This window comes from Corythoichthys intestinalis, chromosome 2 (assembly GCF_030265065.1).
Source record: "Corythoichthys intestinalis isolate RoL2023-P3 chromosome 2, ASM3026506v1, whole genome shotgun sequence".
Lineage (NCBI taxonomy): Eukaryota > Metazoa > Chordata > Actinopteri > Syngnathiformes > Syngnathidae > Corythoichthys > Corythoichthys intestinalis.
The window spans coordinates 4,469,830-4,484,842 of NC_080396.1; the positions used below are offsets into that span (position 1 = coordinate 4,469,830).

General features: G+C 38.6%; 1 protein-coding gene across 1 annotated transcript; it reads left to right on the forward strand.

Moving 5' to 3' along the window:
* The first annotated feature begins 1,140 nt into the window (after positions 1-1,140).
* Positions 1,141-13,018, forward strand: taf8 (TAF8 RNA polymerase II, TATA box binding protein (TBP)-associated factor). The gene is made up of 8 exons (XM_057829719.1): positions 1,141-1,440; positions 3,005-3,164; positions 3,253-3,351; positions 5,873-5,935; positions 6,009-6,133; positions 8,958-9,105; positions 12,310-12,452; positions 12,561-13,018. Exons 1-8 carry the CDS (start codon positions 1,396-1,398, stop codon positions 12,699-12,701), a joined length of 924 nt encoding a protein of 307 aa, XP_057685702.1. The 5' UTR covers positions 1,141-1,395; the 3' UTR covers positions 12,702-13,018.
* Positions 13,019-15,013: the final 1,995 nt, after the last annotated feature.

Consider the following 15,013-nt stretch of genomic DNA (forward strand, 5'->3'; position numbering starts at 1 on the left):
TTCAATTGGGCTATTTTCAAAGACTCGAGGCGGGAGAAAAATGCACTGAGCAAATTGATCAAATTTTAGCTACTTTTGACAAAAATTTGCCGGTTTTAGAAAGAACCGTTGTAGCTTCTTTTACTTTCTGGCATTTTAGCGCCTCACAGTGCGTAGAGCCGTGAACTGCATGTCATTTCTGATATGTCAGTCAAATTCAACAAAATAATTTAGTGCTGCAAAAATTAATAGATTAACTGGAGTAATTCGATTAGCAAAAATATTTGAATTAAATTCTGCTGCTTCGAGTATTGGTTTAATTAAAGTGGCGTTGTAATGTTTTTTTTGTTTTTGTTTTTTTTATAAGTGTTTGCATTTAGTTTTATTGATTTTGATGGATACACTGCCCTCTAGGGGCAACAGTGAATATGACATGACTCATTTCTCATGGCTGAATCCAGCTGCTCCCTGTTAAGACCAACATAAGCTAAGTTTTTGTTTGAGCTGTTTTTTTTTGTAATGCATTTGTAATTTAGTTTATAGGTATATTTAGCTGTTTTTTGTGGGAATATGTGTTTGAACCATTTGTTGAGAGCATTGTAAGAAAAAAAAAACGTTAGCATTTCATAGCATTTAAGCTAGCGGACTTTTGCTATGTTAGTTAGCCAATTGTTCTTTTGTTGTACTTAGATCCTCATTTATTTTTTACACCGTTGGAGGCTCAGGTATTTTAATTTTTTGTGTTCCTGATCCGATTACTCGATTATTCGAACTAACTAGTTCATCGATTAATCGAGTACTAAAATAATCGATAGCTGCAGCCCTAAAATTCCAAAAATGACAGAACATTCATGCAAACGCGCTGTGCTTTTTTTGTTGTTGTCCTGCATTCTGGTGTGTTTATTCATCTATTTCTCATGACAGGTGGATTTGCTTCTGCTTTTGACACCAATCTCGATAGAAATATTCTACCCAGAATGCACCTGCACTGCGATGTGTATTTAAAAACATTTATTACTAACGTTTAATCATGAATATGTACGGTGCCTCCGTAATAATCGTGTTTATCGAAACTAAATTCTTACCATACTTTGAGAACTACATCTCCCATGATGCTTATCGGCGAAACCGCAATGATTACACTTCGATTTTTTTCCCTGGTGATAATACGAAAATATACATAGAGTTATAAAAGGGGTAAACATCTTATCTTGCACGGAAGTTTTGGTATTTGCGCTTGTTTTAATTGAACTGGGCTGATTTGACGGAATGATTGTGCTGGCAATCCCGGAAGTGACGTTACTGACACGGTGTTTACGAATGGCGGCTACATGGGTTTAGCTCACGTCCTAAAACTCGAGTTCTACGGGTGAAACGGCGAAAACTAAGGACGTCTGCTTGGAAAAACGTGCGAGGATGGACCCGGCGGTGGCGACGGGAGCTTCGCTGGCGACCGGAGGGGTGAGAATTTCCTTCGTTCTGCAGTGGAGCTAGCGACCTAAGCTAGCTTTTAACGTTCTCCATGTTCATGAAATAAATACCTGTATTTTGATAGGGAAACATATGCACGGGCGCTTTATTGACTTGCCGGAAAGTTGTGCTGACGTAATTGAGCTTTTGACGTGACTCGTTGATTGGTCAAGTAATTGTTGAAATGATTTTTCTTTGTTTAGTTTTTTTTTTTTTCCCACCTCAGTGGTCTACGATTAGATTCATTATAGTACAATGTTTAACACTTTCATGCACGAATTATTATATATATATCTTTTCAAATACTTATTACAATCGTATAGCTCAACTTGCGGCTCAGGGGCCAATTGCGGCCGGCGGGTCACTATTTTTCGGCCCAAATTTGACATCCACTTGTGGTATTGGTGTTGCCCGCGCGTATTTTGCAATAGACAATTAAAAAAAAAAGTTAGATACTGACTTGATTTAGGAAACCATTTTGGACAAATATTCAACTATTGAAATAGTCATAGAGAATAAAATATATATTTTTTTTCAAATGTAAAAAAGCAATATAAATAATCTATTTAATAATACATTAATTAATTATTAATAAATAATAAGTCCAAATAAAATTAAATTGACCCTTTCAGGGCTGGAGGTCTCTACACTGGACAGTTATTCAAAAGTTGACACTCAAGACAAAAGGTCCTTTATACTATTCTATAGCAAGTGACTATTTCTTTTTTTTTTTTTTTTTTTAGATATAATAATCGATTTATAATATAATATTATGTGTATATAAATATGTATATATATATGTAACTAATATTACCTTTAAATCTTTATAGGAAATGTTACTTGTCTGGTAATTTTAAAAACCTTATATATGAGAAATTATTGTGATTTTTTTTTTTTCTTACATTATTTTAACTTAAATACATTTAAAATTGTCAAATCAAAATAAATTAACAAAATTTAAATAAGAACAGAAGTACACACTGGTTACGACATCAGGTAACACTCTAAAATTGATTTTTTTTTTTTTTTTTTTCCTTCATTTGCATGCCATTGACGGCGATAGACGTCCAGTTAATATATACTGGACACAGTGGCTTTGTATACTCATGTTTCAGCGCCATTGACAGCGATAGACATCCAATCAGTTTTGAACATTGGAAGGTGAGCATTTGGAATGGACATTAAGCGCTGTCAAGGGCAGCCAATGAGTTAACAAGGACGTGACCAGGAAATACCTCAAAATTAATAGTGACCTATGGTATAAATTACATTCTATAATGGCTTTTTTAAAATTATTATTTGATTAATTCAGTTTTTTATATTTATATTTACTTGAGGCAGGACATTGAATACATTTGCTGTAATAGTAAAATATCCAATCAAATGTCATTTGTTTTCTGGAATGCCTGCCTCTGCTGCTGAAAACGGTCCTAGAGAAAACACTGAAAATCGATTCACTGCCCTGGGAATGAAATAACCGGGATGAATGAAATTATTTACATGCATGGCGTTGACTTGATTAGGAATTAAGTAATGTATTTGTATGTCTTTCTAGCGTGCGGGTGGTAATAAAGCAGCCACCAGCCCTCTGGAAAACTACCATCTGGCTCGACGGCGGACCCTACAGGTAGCGGTGAGCGCCCTCCTGACAGAGTGTGGCTTCGACTGCGCCGAGAAGGCCGCTGTGGAGACGCTCACTGAAATGATGCAGAGTTGTACGTTACTAACAACTACAAAAGTTGCAATCTAATGGAGAGTTGATCTTTGTTTATGTAATAAATAATGCACTTTTTTTCCCCCCAGATATAACGGAAATTGGGCGCTGTGCTAAATCATATTGTGAACACACGGCCAGGAGTATTCCAACGCTCTCCGATACGGTGGTGACGCTTATTGAAATGGGTGAGTCATGCACCGTACATTGTAGTGGTCAATACAGTGGACACAGGGTTTATGCAGGTCATTAAAAGTCATTAAATGGATTTTGCCAGGCCTTACAAAGCATTAACGCTTCAAATTTGTGGGACGATATCATCTTTGAAGCCTCGTAACGTTGTGATGACGTCACCCACGTGCCGCCGTTGACGTCCACGCTTGTTTTTACTTGAAGTCAATCGACAAAGTAAAACGGGAGATAAAGTCATTTGAGTTTTATAGTTTTATTTCCCCTCATAAACAGAGGTGGGTAAAGTAGCCAAAAATATTACTCAAGTAAGAGTAGTGTTGATTATAAATAATATTACTCAAGTAAAAGTAAAAGTAGTCATCCAAAAACATACTTAAGTACAAGTAAAAAAAAGTATTCATTCGTTTCTGCATAAAATCACACAGATGAAAAAACAGTCTGCTTTAACTAAAGCCACCCAACCATGTATAGCTTTTCATATTATAATAAGGATAGTATGCAAACAATGACAGAAGAGGGAAAAATAAGTTAGTGAACCATCACATTTAATATTCTGTGCCCCGCCCCTTTGGCATTAATAACTTCAACCAGACGCTTCCTGTAGCTGCAGATCAGTCTGGCTCATCAATTAGGACTAATCTTGGCCCATTCTTCTCTACAAAACTGCTGTAGTTCAGTCAGATTCCTGGGATGTCCGGCATGAATCGCTGTCTTTAGGTCATGCCACAGCATCTCAATGGGGTTCAAATCTGGACTTTGACTTGGCCACTATTGGTCGTGTATTTTGTTCCTCTGAAACCATTATGAATTCTGTGTTTTGGATCAATGTCTTGTTGCAACATGTATCCTCTTTTTAGCTTGACCTATCTGGCAGACGGCTCAAGTTTTCCTGCAAAACATCCTGATAAACTTTTAAATCCATTCTTCCATTAATGATTGCAAGTTGTCCAGGCCCTGAGGTAGCAAAACAGCCCCAAATCATGATGCTCCCTCCACCATGCTTCATGGTGGGGATGAGGTGTTGACGTTAGTGAGCTGTTACATTTTTCCTCCACACATGACGTTGTGTGTTACTCCGAACAGTTCAGCTTTGGTTTCATCAGTCCACAAAATATTTTGCCAAAACTTCTGCGGAGTGTCCAAGTGCCTTTTTGTGAACGAGCAACAATGTTTTCTTTAGACAGCAGTGGCTTCCTCTATGGGGTCCTCCCATGAACACCATTCTTGGCCATAGTTTTACATATAGTTGATGTGTGCACATAGATATTTTCCATTTTTAGACAACTTCTCTGACTGTAGATTGATTAACACCCAGACTTTAAGAGATGGTTTTGTATCCTTTCCCAGCTTAATATACATCAACAATCATTGATCTCAGGTCTTCAGACAGCTTTATTGACCAAGCCATGATGCACATCAGACAATGTTTCTCAAGACAATTCTTACCAGGTGTGTGTTTTATAGTGGGCAGGGCAGCTTTAAACGACTCATTAGTGATTGAGCACACACCTGACTTAAATTGTTTGGTAAAAATTGGTTTCAATTGCTCCTCAAGTTTCCTTAGGCCAGGGGTGGGCAAACCGGTCCTCGAGGGCCGCAGTGGGTCCTGGTCTTTGTTCAAACTTATTCAGCACGGACAGTTTAGCCAATGAGGTATCAGTGGAAACAAGAAGCACCTGACTGAAATTTACTGATTGCACTTGTAAGAAACCGGATTAGTGAAAGGCTGTCCTCATGATGGGTATGAACAAAAACCCGCACCCACTGCGGCCCTTTGTGGAATAGTTTGCCCACCCTTGCCTTAGGCAGAGAGTACACTGATTTATTTTTCTCCTTTCTTTCATTGTTTGCATGCTATCCTCATTAAATTATGAAAACCTATAAATGTTTGGGTGGTTTTGGTTAAAGCAGACACTGTTATTACATCTATGTGATTTTGACAAATTTCAGATCACATTTGATGGGGATTTTATGCAGAAATGTGAGAAATTCCAAAAGGTTCAGATACTTTTTCATACCACTGTAACTTATTACATGACCATATTAGGCCAAAAAGAGGATTTTTGTGTCATCTAATTCAAACCAGAACAACACTATGGAACATCACCCGTCCAAAGCGCTTGATTGCCCTCTTGTTACCTCGGAATGATATAATGGGAGTCATGTGGTTACTGTTGTCGCGTCTCATTGGTGAAAGTGAGGCTATGTTTACACGACGACGAACTGAGGCACTAACGCAAAAGTGGTGTTTTGCCGTTAAATTTCATGTTTACAAGAACTATATGTGTAGGGGAAACTGTGCAAACACCGAAGCGCAAAAGTGCATGAAACCTCAAAATTGCCGCTGTAGTATGCATCCCCAATGCAGCACACAAAAAAAAGAAAGAAAGCACTTTTTAAAATCGAGTTACTCGCATTATTCTAATATAAATTTGCATCTGCTGGGGGCCAACTTCACAGAGGTGCGAAAAATGAATCTTTTAGCAGCAGGCGATTGAGTATTGTGATTGTGCGCAGGCTTCAACGTGGAGACGCTGCCCGTATACGCCAAGCGCTCCCAGAGGATGGTCATCACCGCACGTGAGAAGCTCCTCCCTCATGTTCCACGCGACACATGGACTTAAAATGAATGTGTTCCGCATATATGTTTCAGCTCCGATCACCAACCACCCAATGACCCCCAAAGCTTTGTCAGCCGGACAGAAGCGCACGCACCCGCCTCACATTCCTAGCCACTACCCGGAATTCCCGGACCCGCACACCTACATCAAAACCCCCGTGAGTCAATACACTTTTGCATCTTCTGAGGCTGCAGCAACTAAAATGATTAATAAATTAGTTGCCAACAAATTTGATAATAGATTTTTGCTAGCAGCTATGAGTCGTCCCGTTTGGGTCTTCTTTGTGTGTAATGTGAAGCAGCACGCGTGCCAGTGATTAAAGCAAGAGAGAGAGAGAGAGTTCACTGCGACTCTCAGGCCACTAAAATGCTTTTTTTTTTTTTTTTTTTTTTTTTTTTTTTTTACAGCGTGCTTCACAAATGGTTCAAACACATATTCCAACAAAAAAAAGTCTAAATATACCTTAAAACTAAATTACGAATGCATTAAAAACATTAGCTAAAAAAAAACTTATAGGGTTGTTCCGATCATGTTTTTTTTTCCTCCCGATCCGATCGTTTTAGTTTGAGTATCTGCTGATCCCGATATTTCCCGATCCGATTGCTTTTTTTTTTGCTCCCGATTCAGTTCCAATCATTCCCGATAATTTTTCACGATCATATTTAATGAATTTAATGAATTTATTGTCATTGTCATCATCATCATCAGATCATCATAAACAAAAAATCATCAAAAAAGAAATCATTAACAGTTTCAGAGTGTGGACATTATCGGAGTGTGAATTTGTTTACCCGAAGGACAGATAAAGACAGACAAGGAAGACGGGAAAAGCAGAAGCTTATCGGAAACCCGTCCCCCATCCACCCGGGTCGCACAAGCAGCATGTTGTGTATCAGTCCAAATATACATTTTTGGCAATGCATTAAGAAAAAAATGAATAAAACTCGGATGAATATATACATTCAACATACAGTACATAAGTACTGTATTTGTTAATTATGACAATAAATCCTCAAGATGGCATTTACATTATTAACATTCTTTCTGTGAGAGGGATCCGCGGATAGAAAGACTTGCGACTTTGTATATTGTGACTAAATATTGCCATCTAGTGTATGTGTTGAGCTTAAGGTGTTAAGAAAAAGATCAATTATTACCCTTCTTCCCCACATTGCTTCCCACAATATTTCTAATCATAGGGAGAGGGATTGTAAGGCTTTAGCCAATTAAAAAAAGGCTCCAAAGGCTGCCAAAATTCACTCTACTCATTTTACGCTGCGTTTTAGCTCTATATACAGATAAAACGGTGCCATTACAGATTGAACGCGACAATGCGTGAGTGGGCCGTGCAACGCATGCGTTAATTGCATTAAATATTTTAACGTGATAATTTTTTTAAAAAATGAGTTACCGCCGTTAACGGGATAAATTTGATAGCCTTACTTTAAACCAAAACTAAAGACTCTGGATGAGTGTAAGACATTTTGTCTGTAATGTTAAATACAATTAGAAAACGATTTAATTAGTAAATATATATATATATATTAAAAAAAGGCATGTCCGATATTTTTTTGCCGATTCCGATACTTTGAAAATGATGTGATCGGACCCGATCGATCGGGATGCCGATCAATCAGGACATCTTTAATTTACACCAAGAGATATTAACCGGAACAACCCTTTTTGACAGCGGCATCATACGACCGACTGTCATAAGACCAAATGAACCATCATTAAACTTTGAAGCAATTACTGCAAAGCTTTATTGCTTCAACAAGCTTCATCTGGCCATCACTGCTCCCTTGGGGGAGACAGTCAACCTTTGCGCCACCTGCTGCTGACTGTTGTCATCCAACATGCCTCTTAGCATGCATTGCAGCGCTCCAGATGTAAATAACAATCAAAAATCATGTTCTGTGCTAAATATTTCTTCAGTTAATGTTCCAATTGTTTCATCAATTGCTAGTTATGGTATTTACTAACACTTTATTTGACAGTGGTGCCATAAGACTGTCATTACACAATCATAATTATGAGATGTCTCTGTCCTGAGCATTCATGAATGCGTATAACAGATGTCATTAAGTGTTATCCGGCAAATGATCTCACTTTTGAATGGATGCAAAAGATCCAAGATGGACAAAAATTTAGTTAGTGACATAATTTGCCAAATGACACTTAATGACATAAGCATTCAGTAATGTCCATGATAGTGTCATTTCATAATTTTGATGATCTTATGACAGTCTTATGACACCGCTGTCAAATAAAGTGTTACCTAAAAATATCAACAAATAAGCCGCACTGGACTATAAGCCACAGGTATCAAAATGAAGGAAAAAAGTAGCGGCTTATAGTCCGAAAATTACGGTAGCTTATGTTGGTCTTAATTCAGTCTATATTCACTTTCGCCACTAGAGGGCAGTGTAACCACCCAAATCAATAAACTAAAAGCCAACACTTTCAAAACAAATTATGACAGCGCCACTTTAATTAAACGAATACTCAAAGCAAAATTTAATTCGAATCTTTTTTCCTAATCGAATTACTCGAGTTAGTCGATTAATCGTTGCCGACCGAGCGTCTTCTTACCGTGTCAAAGGCAAGGCCACTCGGCAAAACTGCTTTTGGTGACAGGTTAGCATGGCACTAGCAAGGTGTTGTCACGCAACGGTGTGAACTTGGTTAGCTTAAATGTGAATAATTTCACAGAGCTAATACTCCCTCATTCAGCCGACATGTTGCCACTAGTAGTGCATTCTACCGAGCTTTTTGCTTGTCTGGCAAAGCAATTTCTGGTTTCGGTAATATTATTTCAGTTTAAAAAAGGGTTATGGATTGAAACCGAAACCAAATTTTTAATCACATCTCAGTCAAAATTTTCCAGCCACTGAATTTATTGGGACATCTCTAGATATAACATTGAGTCCTGAGTACTGAACTTCCGTTTATACGGGCGACCCACATTCTACCCTTTGCAGACATTCCGGGAACCCGTATCGGACTATCAGGTGGTGCGCGAGAAAGCGGCGACTCAGAGGCGGGACGTGGAGCGAGCGCTCACGCGCTTCATGGCCAAGACCAGCAAAACGCAGAGCCTCTTCAAAGATGACATCACTGCCTTCCCGCGTAAGTCACGTGGCCGCAACCAGGAAAATGACCCCAATCTGATGATGTCATTTTCAGAAGTTTGGAATCTGGTGGTGGGTTTTTAAAATGTATTTTGATTTTATTTTTGAATTGGCTGACATTAAAGCCGATAGATGTCCAAATGGCAGACACCCGTCGTCAAGAACGAGTACTAAGTTGTAATCAACTCTGGTTACTTGTACTACAAGTGCTTGGGTGCACTTAAACCACAAGTACAGTGCCCTCCATAATTATTGGATTTATAATAATTATGTGTTTTTTAGCTTCTAATAATTTTTTTTCCCTAAATAATATGGGACCTTAATGGAAAAAAAGAGAAAAATCCAACCTTCAATACAAAAAAAATCCCACATAAAGAAATAATTATTTGACATCAAATAATGTGTGTCACAATTATTAGCACTCCTGGTGTTAATACTTTGTACAACCCCCTTTTGCCAACAAAACAAGGTCTGGGGACCGAGATGGCCATGGGAGGAGCTTGATTTTGTGTCTGGTGAACCATTTCTGTGTAGATTTGGCCATATGTTTAGGGTCATTGTCTTGCTGAAAGACCCAGTGACGACCCGTCTTCAGCTTTCGAGCAGAGGGCAACAGATTTTGATTTAAGATATCCTGGTATTCCAAAGCATTCATGATGCAATGCACCCTAACAAGGTTTCCAGGGCCTTTGGAAGTGAAACAGCCCCACAGCATCACTGACCCACCCCCATACTTCACAGTGGGTATGAGGTGCTTTTTTTAGCATGCGCATCTTTCGTGGCACGCCAGACCCACTTAGAGTGTTTGTTTCTGTCTTTTCCCATCTTGTGAAACATTATTGAAGATTAGGTGCTGTTTTGTTGGCAAAAGGGCGTTGTACAAAGTATTAACACCAGGGGTACTAATAATTGTGACACACATTATTTGATGTCAAATAATTATTTCTTTATGTGGGATTTTTTCCCCACTGGATAAATGCACTTGTATTGAAGGTTGGATTTTTCTCTTTTTTTCCATTAAGGTACCATATTATTTAGAAGAAAAAAAAAATCTGATTCAGAGTTTATTTGTCATTGTCAAGATAACAACAAAATTCAGATTGGAGTTCCAACAAAACTATGGGTTAGTTTCCATTAAAGTACTTGGTGCAGAACAATATAAAGGTAAAGTGTACCCAGTGCCCCCACAATCCCATCATAAATAATAATAAATATTGATAAATTTACATAACCATTTATGCCCCCCCACACTGTCAAGTGCGTACTAATGACAGAATAACCATAACAACCATAACAGCAATTTCAGTGTACCTGTGAATTCAGCAGTCTTATCGCCTGAGGGTACAGACTGTTTGTAAATCTTTTAGCTAAAAAACACATAATTATTATAAATCCAATAATTATGGAGGGCACTGTATGTGTACTTGTGTCCATTTGCGCTACACACACGTGCACTTGCATGTACTTGGACTACAAGCACGTGCAATAGCGTGTACTTGTAATACATGCACATGCAATAGCGTGTACTTGTAATTAGGGTTGTTCCGATCATGTTTTTTTGCTCCCGATCCGATCGTTTTAGTTTGAGTATCTGCTGATCCCGATATTTCCCGCTCAGATTGCTTTTTTTTTTTGCTACCGATTCAATTCCAATCAATTTTTCCCGATCATATAATTTTGACAATGCATTAAGAAGAAAATGAATAAAACTCGGACGAATATAAACATTCAACATACAGTACATAAGTACTGTATTTGTTTATTATGAGAATAAATCCTCAAGATGGCATTTACATTATTAACATTCTTTCTGTGAGAGGAATGCATGGATAGAAAGACTTGTAATTCTTAAAGGATAAATGTGACTTTGTATATTGTGACTAAATATTGCCATCTAGTGTATTTGTTGAGCTTTCAGTAAATGATACTGTAGCCATGCCCAAATGCATGGTGGGAAGTGCAACCATGACTGTGCGTAGTGGCACCAATTGATATATCTTCTCTGCGTTGGGAAATAACATACGGTGTGAAGAAAAAGATCAACTACTACCTTACTTCCCCACATTGCTTCCCACGATATTTCTATTTGTTGAGAGAGGGATTGTAAGGCTTAAGTCAATTAAAAAAGGGCTCCAAAGACTGCCAATATTCACTCTACTCATTTTACGCTGCCTATTAGCTCTATATATAGGTAAAACGGCGCCAATATAAATTGAACGCGACAATGCGTGAGTGGGTAGTGCAGCGCATCCGTTAATTGCGTAAAATATTTTAACGTAATTAATTTTTTTAAAATTAGTTACCGCCGTTTACACGATAAATTTGATAGCCCTACTTTAAGCCAAGTCTCTTTCTTTCTTCTTTGTGAAATCTCCATGGAAATTAATGACTTTTTGAACAGTAGGCGCTAGACTGTCATTGGACTGATCATGAGCTGTTGCTTGTGCGACTTTGGTGGAAGGGGGACGGGACCCGATAAGCTTTGGCTTTTTTCCGTTCCCTTTGTCATGTCTCTTTTCATCTTCTTGGATAAACAAATATTCCCCTTTCTTTTCTTCCTCTTTCCTTCTTTTTTGTTTTACGTTGATTTTAATGCTGATGATGATGATGTTGATGATGATGACAAATGACAATAAATTCAAATTCAAAACTAAAGACTCTGGATGAGTGTTAGACATTTTGTCTGTAACGTTAAATACAATTAGAAAATGATTTAATTAAAAATTATATATATATTTATTTTAAAAAAGGCATGTCCCATATTTTTTTGCCGATTCCGATACATGAAAATGACTTGATCGGGCCCGATCGATCGAGACATCTTTACTTGTAATACATGCACGTGCAGTAGCGTGTACTTGTACCACAAGCTCGTGCACTGGCGTGTATTTGCAATACAAGCACGTGCACTGGCGAGTACTTGTATTGCAAGTATACAGACCAGCACAGCGAGTGACCAATGCAATTTCTTGAACTGCAACATTGGTATGATAACCTAGCTTGATTTTCCATTGCGTAGCACTTATCTGGTTGCAATACCATTTTTCGCCACCAATCTTACACATTGCTCCTTTACGAGTACTACATAAAACAAAAATACTCATGGGTGTGTTTTCATCTAGTGTAAATCCTCCATCATCCGACACAGTAAAAAACATCAATTTCGATGAATGGATCTTGTGGTATTTGCTGTCATCCTCAGTGATCGCCGCACAGCCGAGCGCCATCCCTTATCTCAGCGCCCTCTTGCCGTCCGAGCTGGAGCTACAAACGCTGGAGGACGCGGATTCGTTGGAGCAGGACGACCAGACGGACGGCGACAACGCCGCTGGCAACATCATGAGCGTAAGTACACACATAATGGGGGAAAAAAAAAGTAGTAAATGTTACAGCTTTTATTTCTTCGCATGATTTCCAAATTCGACCGGTAACACGCCGATTTTTCTTTTCCAGGACGAGTTGTCGGTGGACAAAGAGAACGCCATGCTTCCTCCGGGGGGCGCTATTCCGCCCACAAAAGTCTGCGAGGATAACGTGATTGACAACCCGTACTTGCGGCCTGTAAAGAAACCCAAAGTGAGGAGGAAGAAATGAGCCGGGAAATTTTTATAGACTTTATTTTTTCCCCCACTTCCTCTGTTTAGAATCAACATGGCTAGTTGTCATGGTTACCAGGATTCTTCTACTGAAGAGCAATTTGGTTGGATTTGTTTGTACTTTCTTTCTAGAAGCACTCGTTCATAAGTGTTATTTTTTAAATTTGGTGTCAAAAACATGTTTTGTGAATAAAAGATTTTTTTTTGGGATGGTTGAACTCATTGGTTGCCATTAAAATCTAGCACCGTCAATAGCACAGAAGAAGCATGAGCGTTCACAGCCAGTCTTCCTTGTTGATGACAAAATTGAAAAAGATTTTAAAATCTTAGCTTGTGCATAAGAAATTGTGAAATATGTACAATTTTATGTACAGTGGTATAAAAAAGTATCTGAACCTTTTGGAATTTCTCACATTTCTGCATTAAATTACCATCAAATGTGATCTGATCTTTGTCAAAATCACACAGATGAAAAAGCTGCTTTAAAACCACCCAAACATTAATAAGTTTTCATATTTAAATGAGGATAGTGGCAAACAATGGCAGAAGGGGGAAAAATAACCATCACATTTAATATTTGTGGCACCCCCTTTGGCAGCAGTAATTTTAACCAGTCGCTTCCTGTAGCTGCAGATCAGTCTGGCACATCAATCAGGACTAAGCTTGACCCATTCTTCTCTAACTGAATTCCGCGTTTTGGATCATCGTCTTGTTGCAGCATACATCCTCTTTTTAGCTTCAACTGTCTGAAATATGGCCTCAGGTTTTCCTGCAAAACTTTTGAATTCATTCTTCCATTAATGATTGCAAGTTGTCCAGGCCCTGAAGCAGCAAAACAGCCCCAAATCATCATGCACCCTACACGATGCTTCACGGTGGGGATGAGGTGTTGATGTTTGTGAGCTGTCCTATTTTTCCTCCACACATAACTTTGTGTGTTACTTCCAAACAATTCAAATTTGGTTTCATCAGTCCACAAAATATTTTGCCAAAACTTCTGTGGAGTGTCCAAATGCCTTTTTGTGAACATTTAACAAGCAACAATTGTTTTTGTTTTGTTTTTTAAAGACAGGCTTCCTCCGTTCAGTCCTTCCATGAACACCATTCTTGGCAATAGTTTTACATTTAGTTGATGTGTGCAGAGATATTGGACTGTGCCAGTGATTTCTCCAAGTCTTTAGCTGACACTAGGGTTCTTTTATACGCCTCTGAGTATTCTGCGCTGAACTCTTGGAGTCTTTGGTGGATGGCCACTCCTTGGGAAAGAAGCACCAGTGCCAAACTCCATTAGTAGACAACTTCTCTCACTGTTGTTACTGTCTGATATAAGGAAGACGCCACAGCTAAGAAGTTGAACACTCAGCCAACTCTGGTTGCCTTGGCAACAATGACACACAAACAGCTCTGCCCAATCTGCAACAGACAATTACCCTAAACAGTCAAACAAACACTTCTTCTGGACCACAGCCCATCTCACCAGAGCCTTTAAAAGACTGAATGTTTAACTAATCATTTCCATTTTTCTCAGAAATCTTTTGTTGACTGATGATATGGTGACCCTGGATCCAGCCTTCCTCTTCATCTGGGTTTGTTGCCCTTTTTAGCCTCGCTGTCTGATTGCAGTCGACTTGGAATCAATTGTCAACTTGAGTTTCAAAGCCTTTTTCCAGCTTTTAAATGGAGTCAGTACAAGGAGTTAAAACTAAGGTGACCACACGGAGTTTGGCCTTTTGGCCGGGTCGTTGGAATGGCGTATCGCACGCAACACGTCACTTTTGCGCATTAATATTCATGACGTTAGCAATTGTTGCTAGGCGGGTCAAGCTCACGTTTGTCCCAATGCTAAATAAATGTAAATAGTGTACGAACGAGATGTTTACTGAGAAAGACGGGAAAAAGAGCCGACCTGATCCAGAGGTAGCTTTTTTTTAATCGACACCTTTTTCTTGTGCGCATTGCCTTACGCCACTGACAATGACATTCTCCTGTTTCAGCAATCTTACCAACATATGCCCGTCTTTATTATATCCTCTGGTTGTCTCACGTCTCTGACTGTTCTCGGGGGTAATTTACATTGCCATTTTTGTGTAACATTCGCAAATGCTACTCAGTGACAGCCAACGAACACTTTAAATTTTTTCATGAATAATAAATCTTTATTTATTTATACTCCCCCTTACTAAAGGTTTTTTTTAGAAACTAACAACAGTGGCAGTCAGATACCATTTTAATTTTTTCAGGTCATTCATTTTCAGACAGAAGCAGCAAGGCTAAACGCCACGCTATAAAAATAGGTAAAAATATAAAAAT

Coding starts and splice junctions, on each gene's coding strand:
- taf8 (XM_057829719.1), top strand. CDS start 1,396: ATGGACCCGGCGGTGGCGACGGGAGCTTCGCTGGCGACCGGAGGG. Junction 3,352..5,872: donor GGTGACGCTTATTGAAATGG/GTGAGTCATGCA, acceptor GATTGTGCGCAG/GCTTCAACGTGGAGACGCTG. Junction 5,936..6,008: donor GAGGATGGTCATCACCGCAC/GTGAGAAGCTCC, acceptor TATATGTTTCAG/CTCCGATCACCAACCACCCA.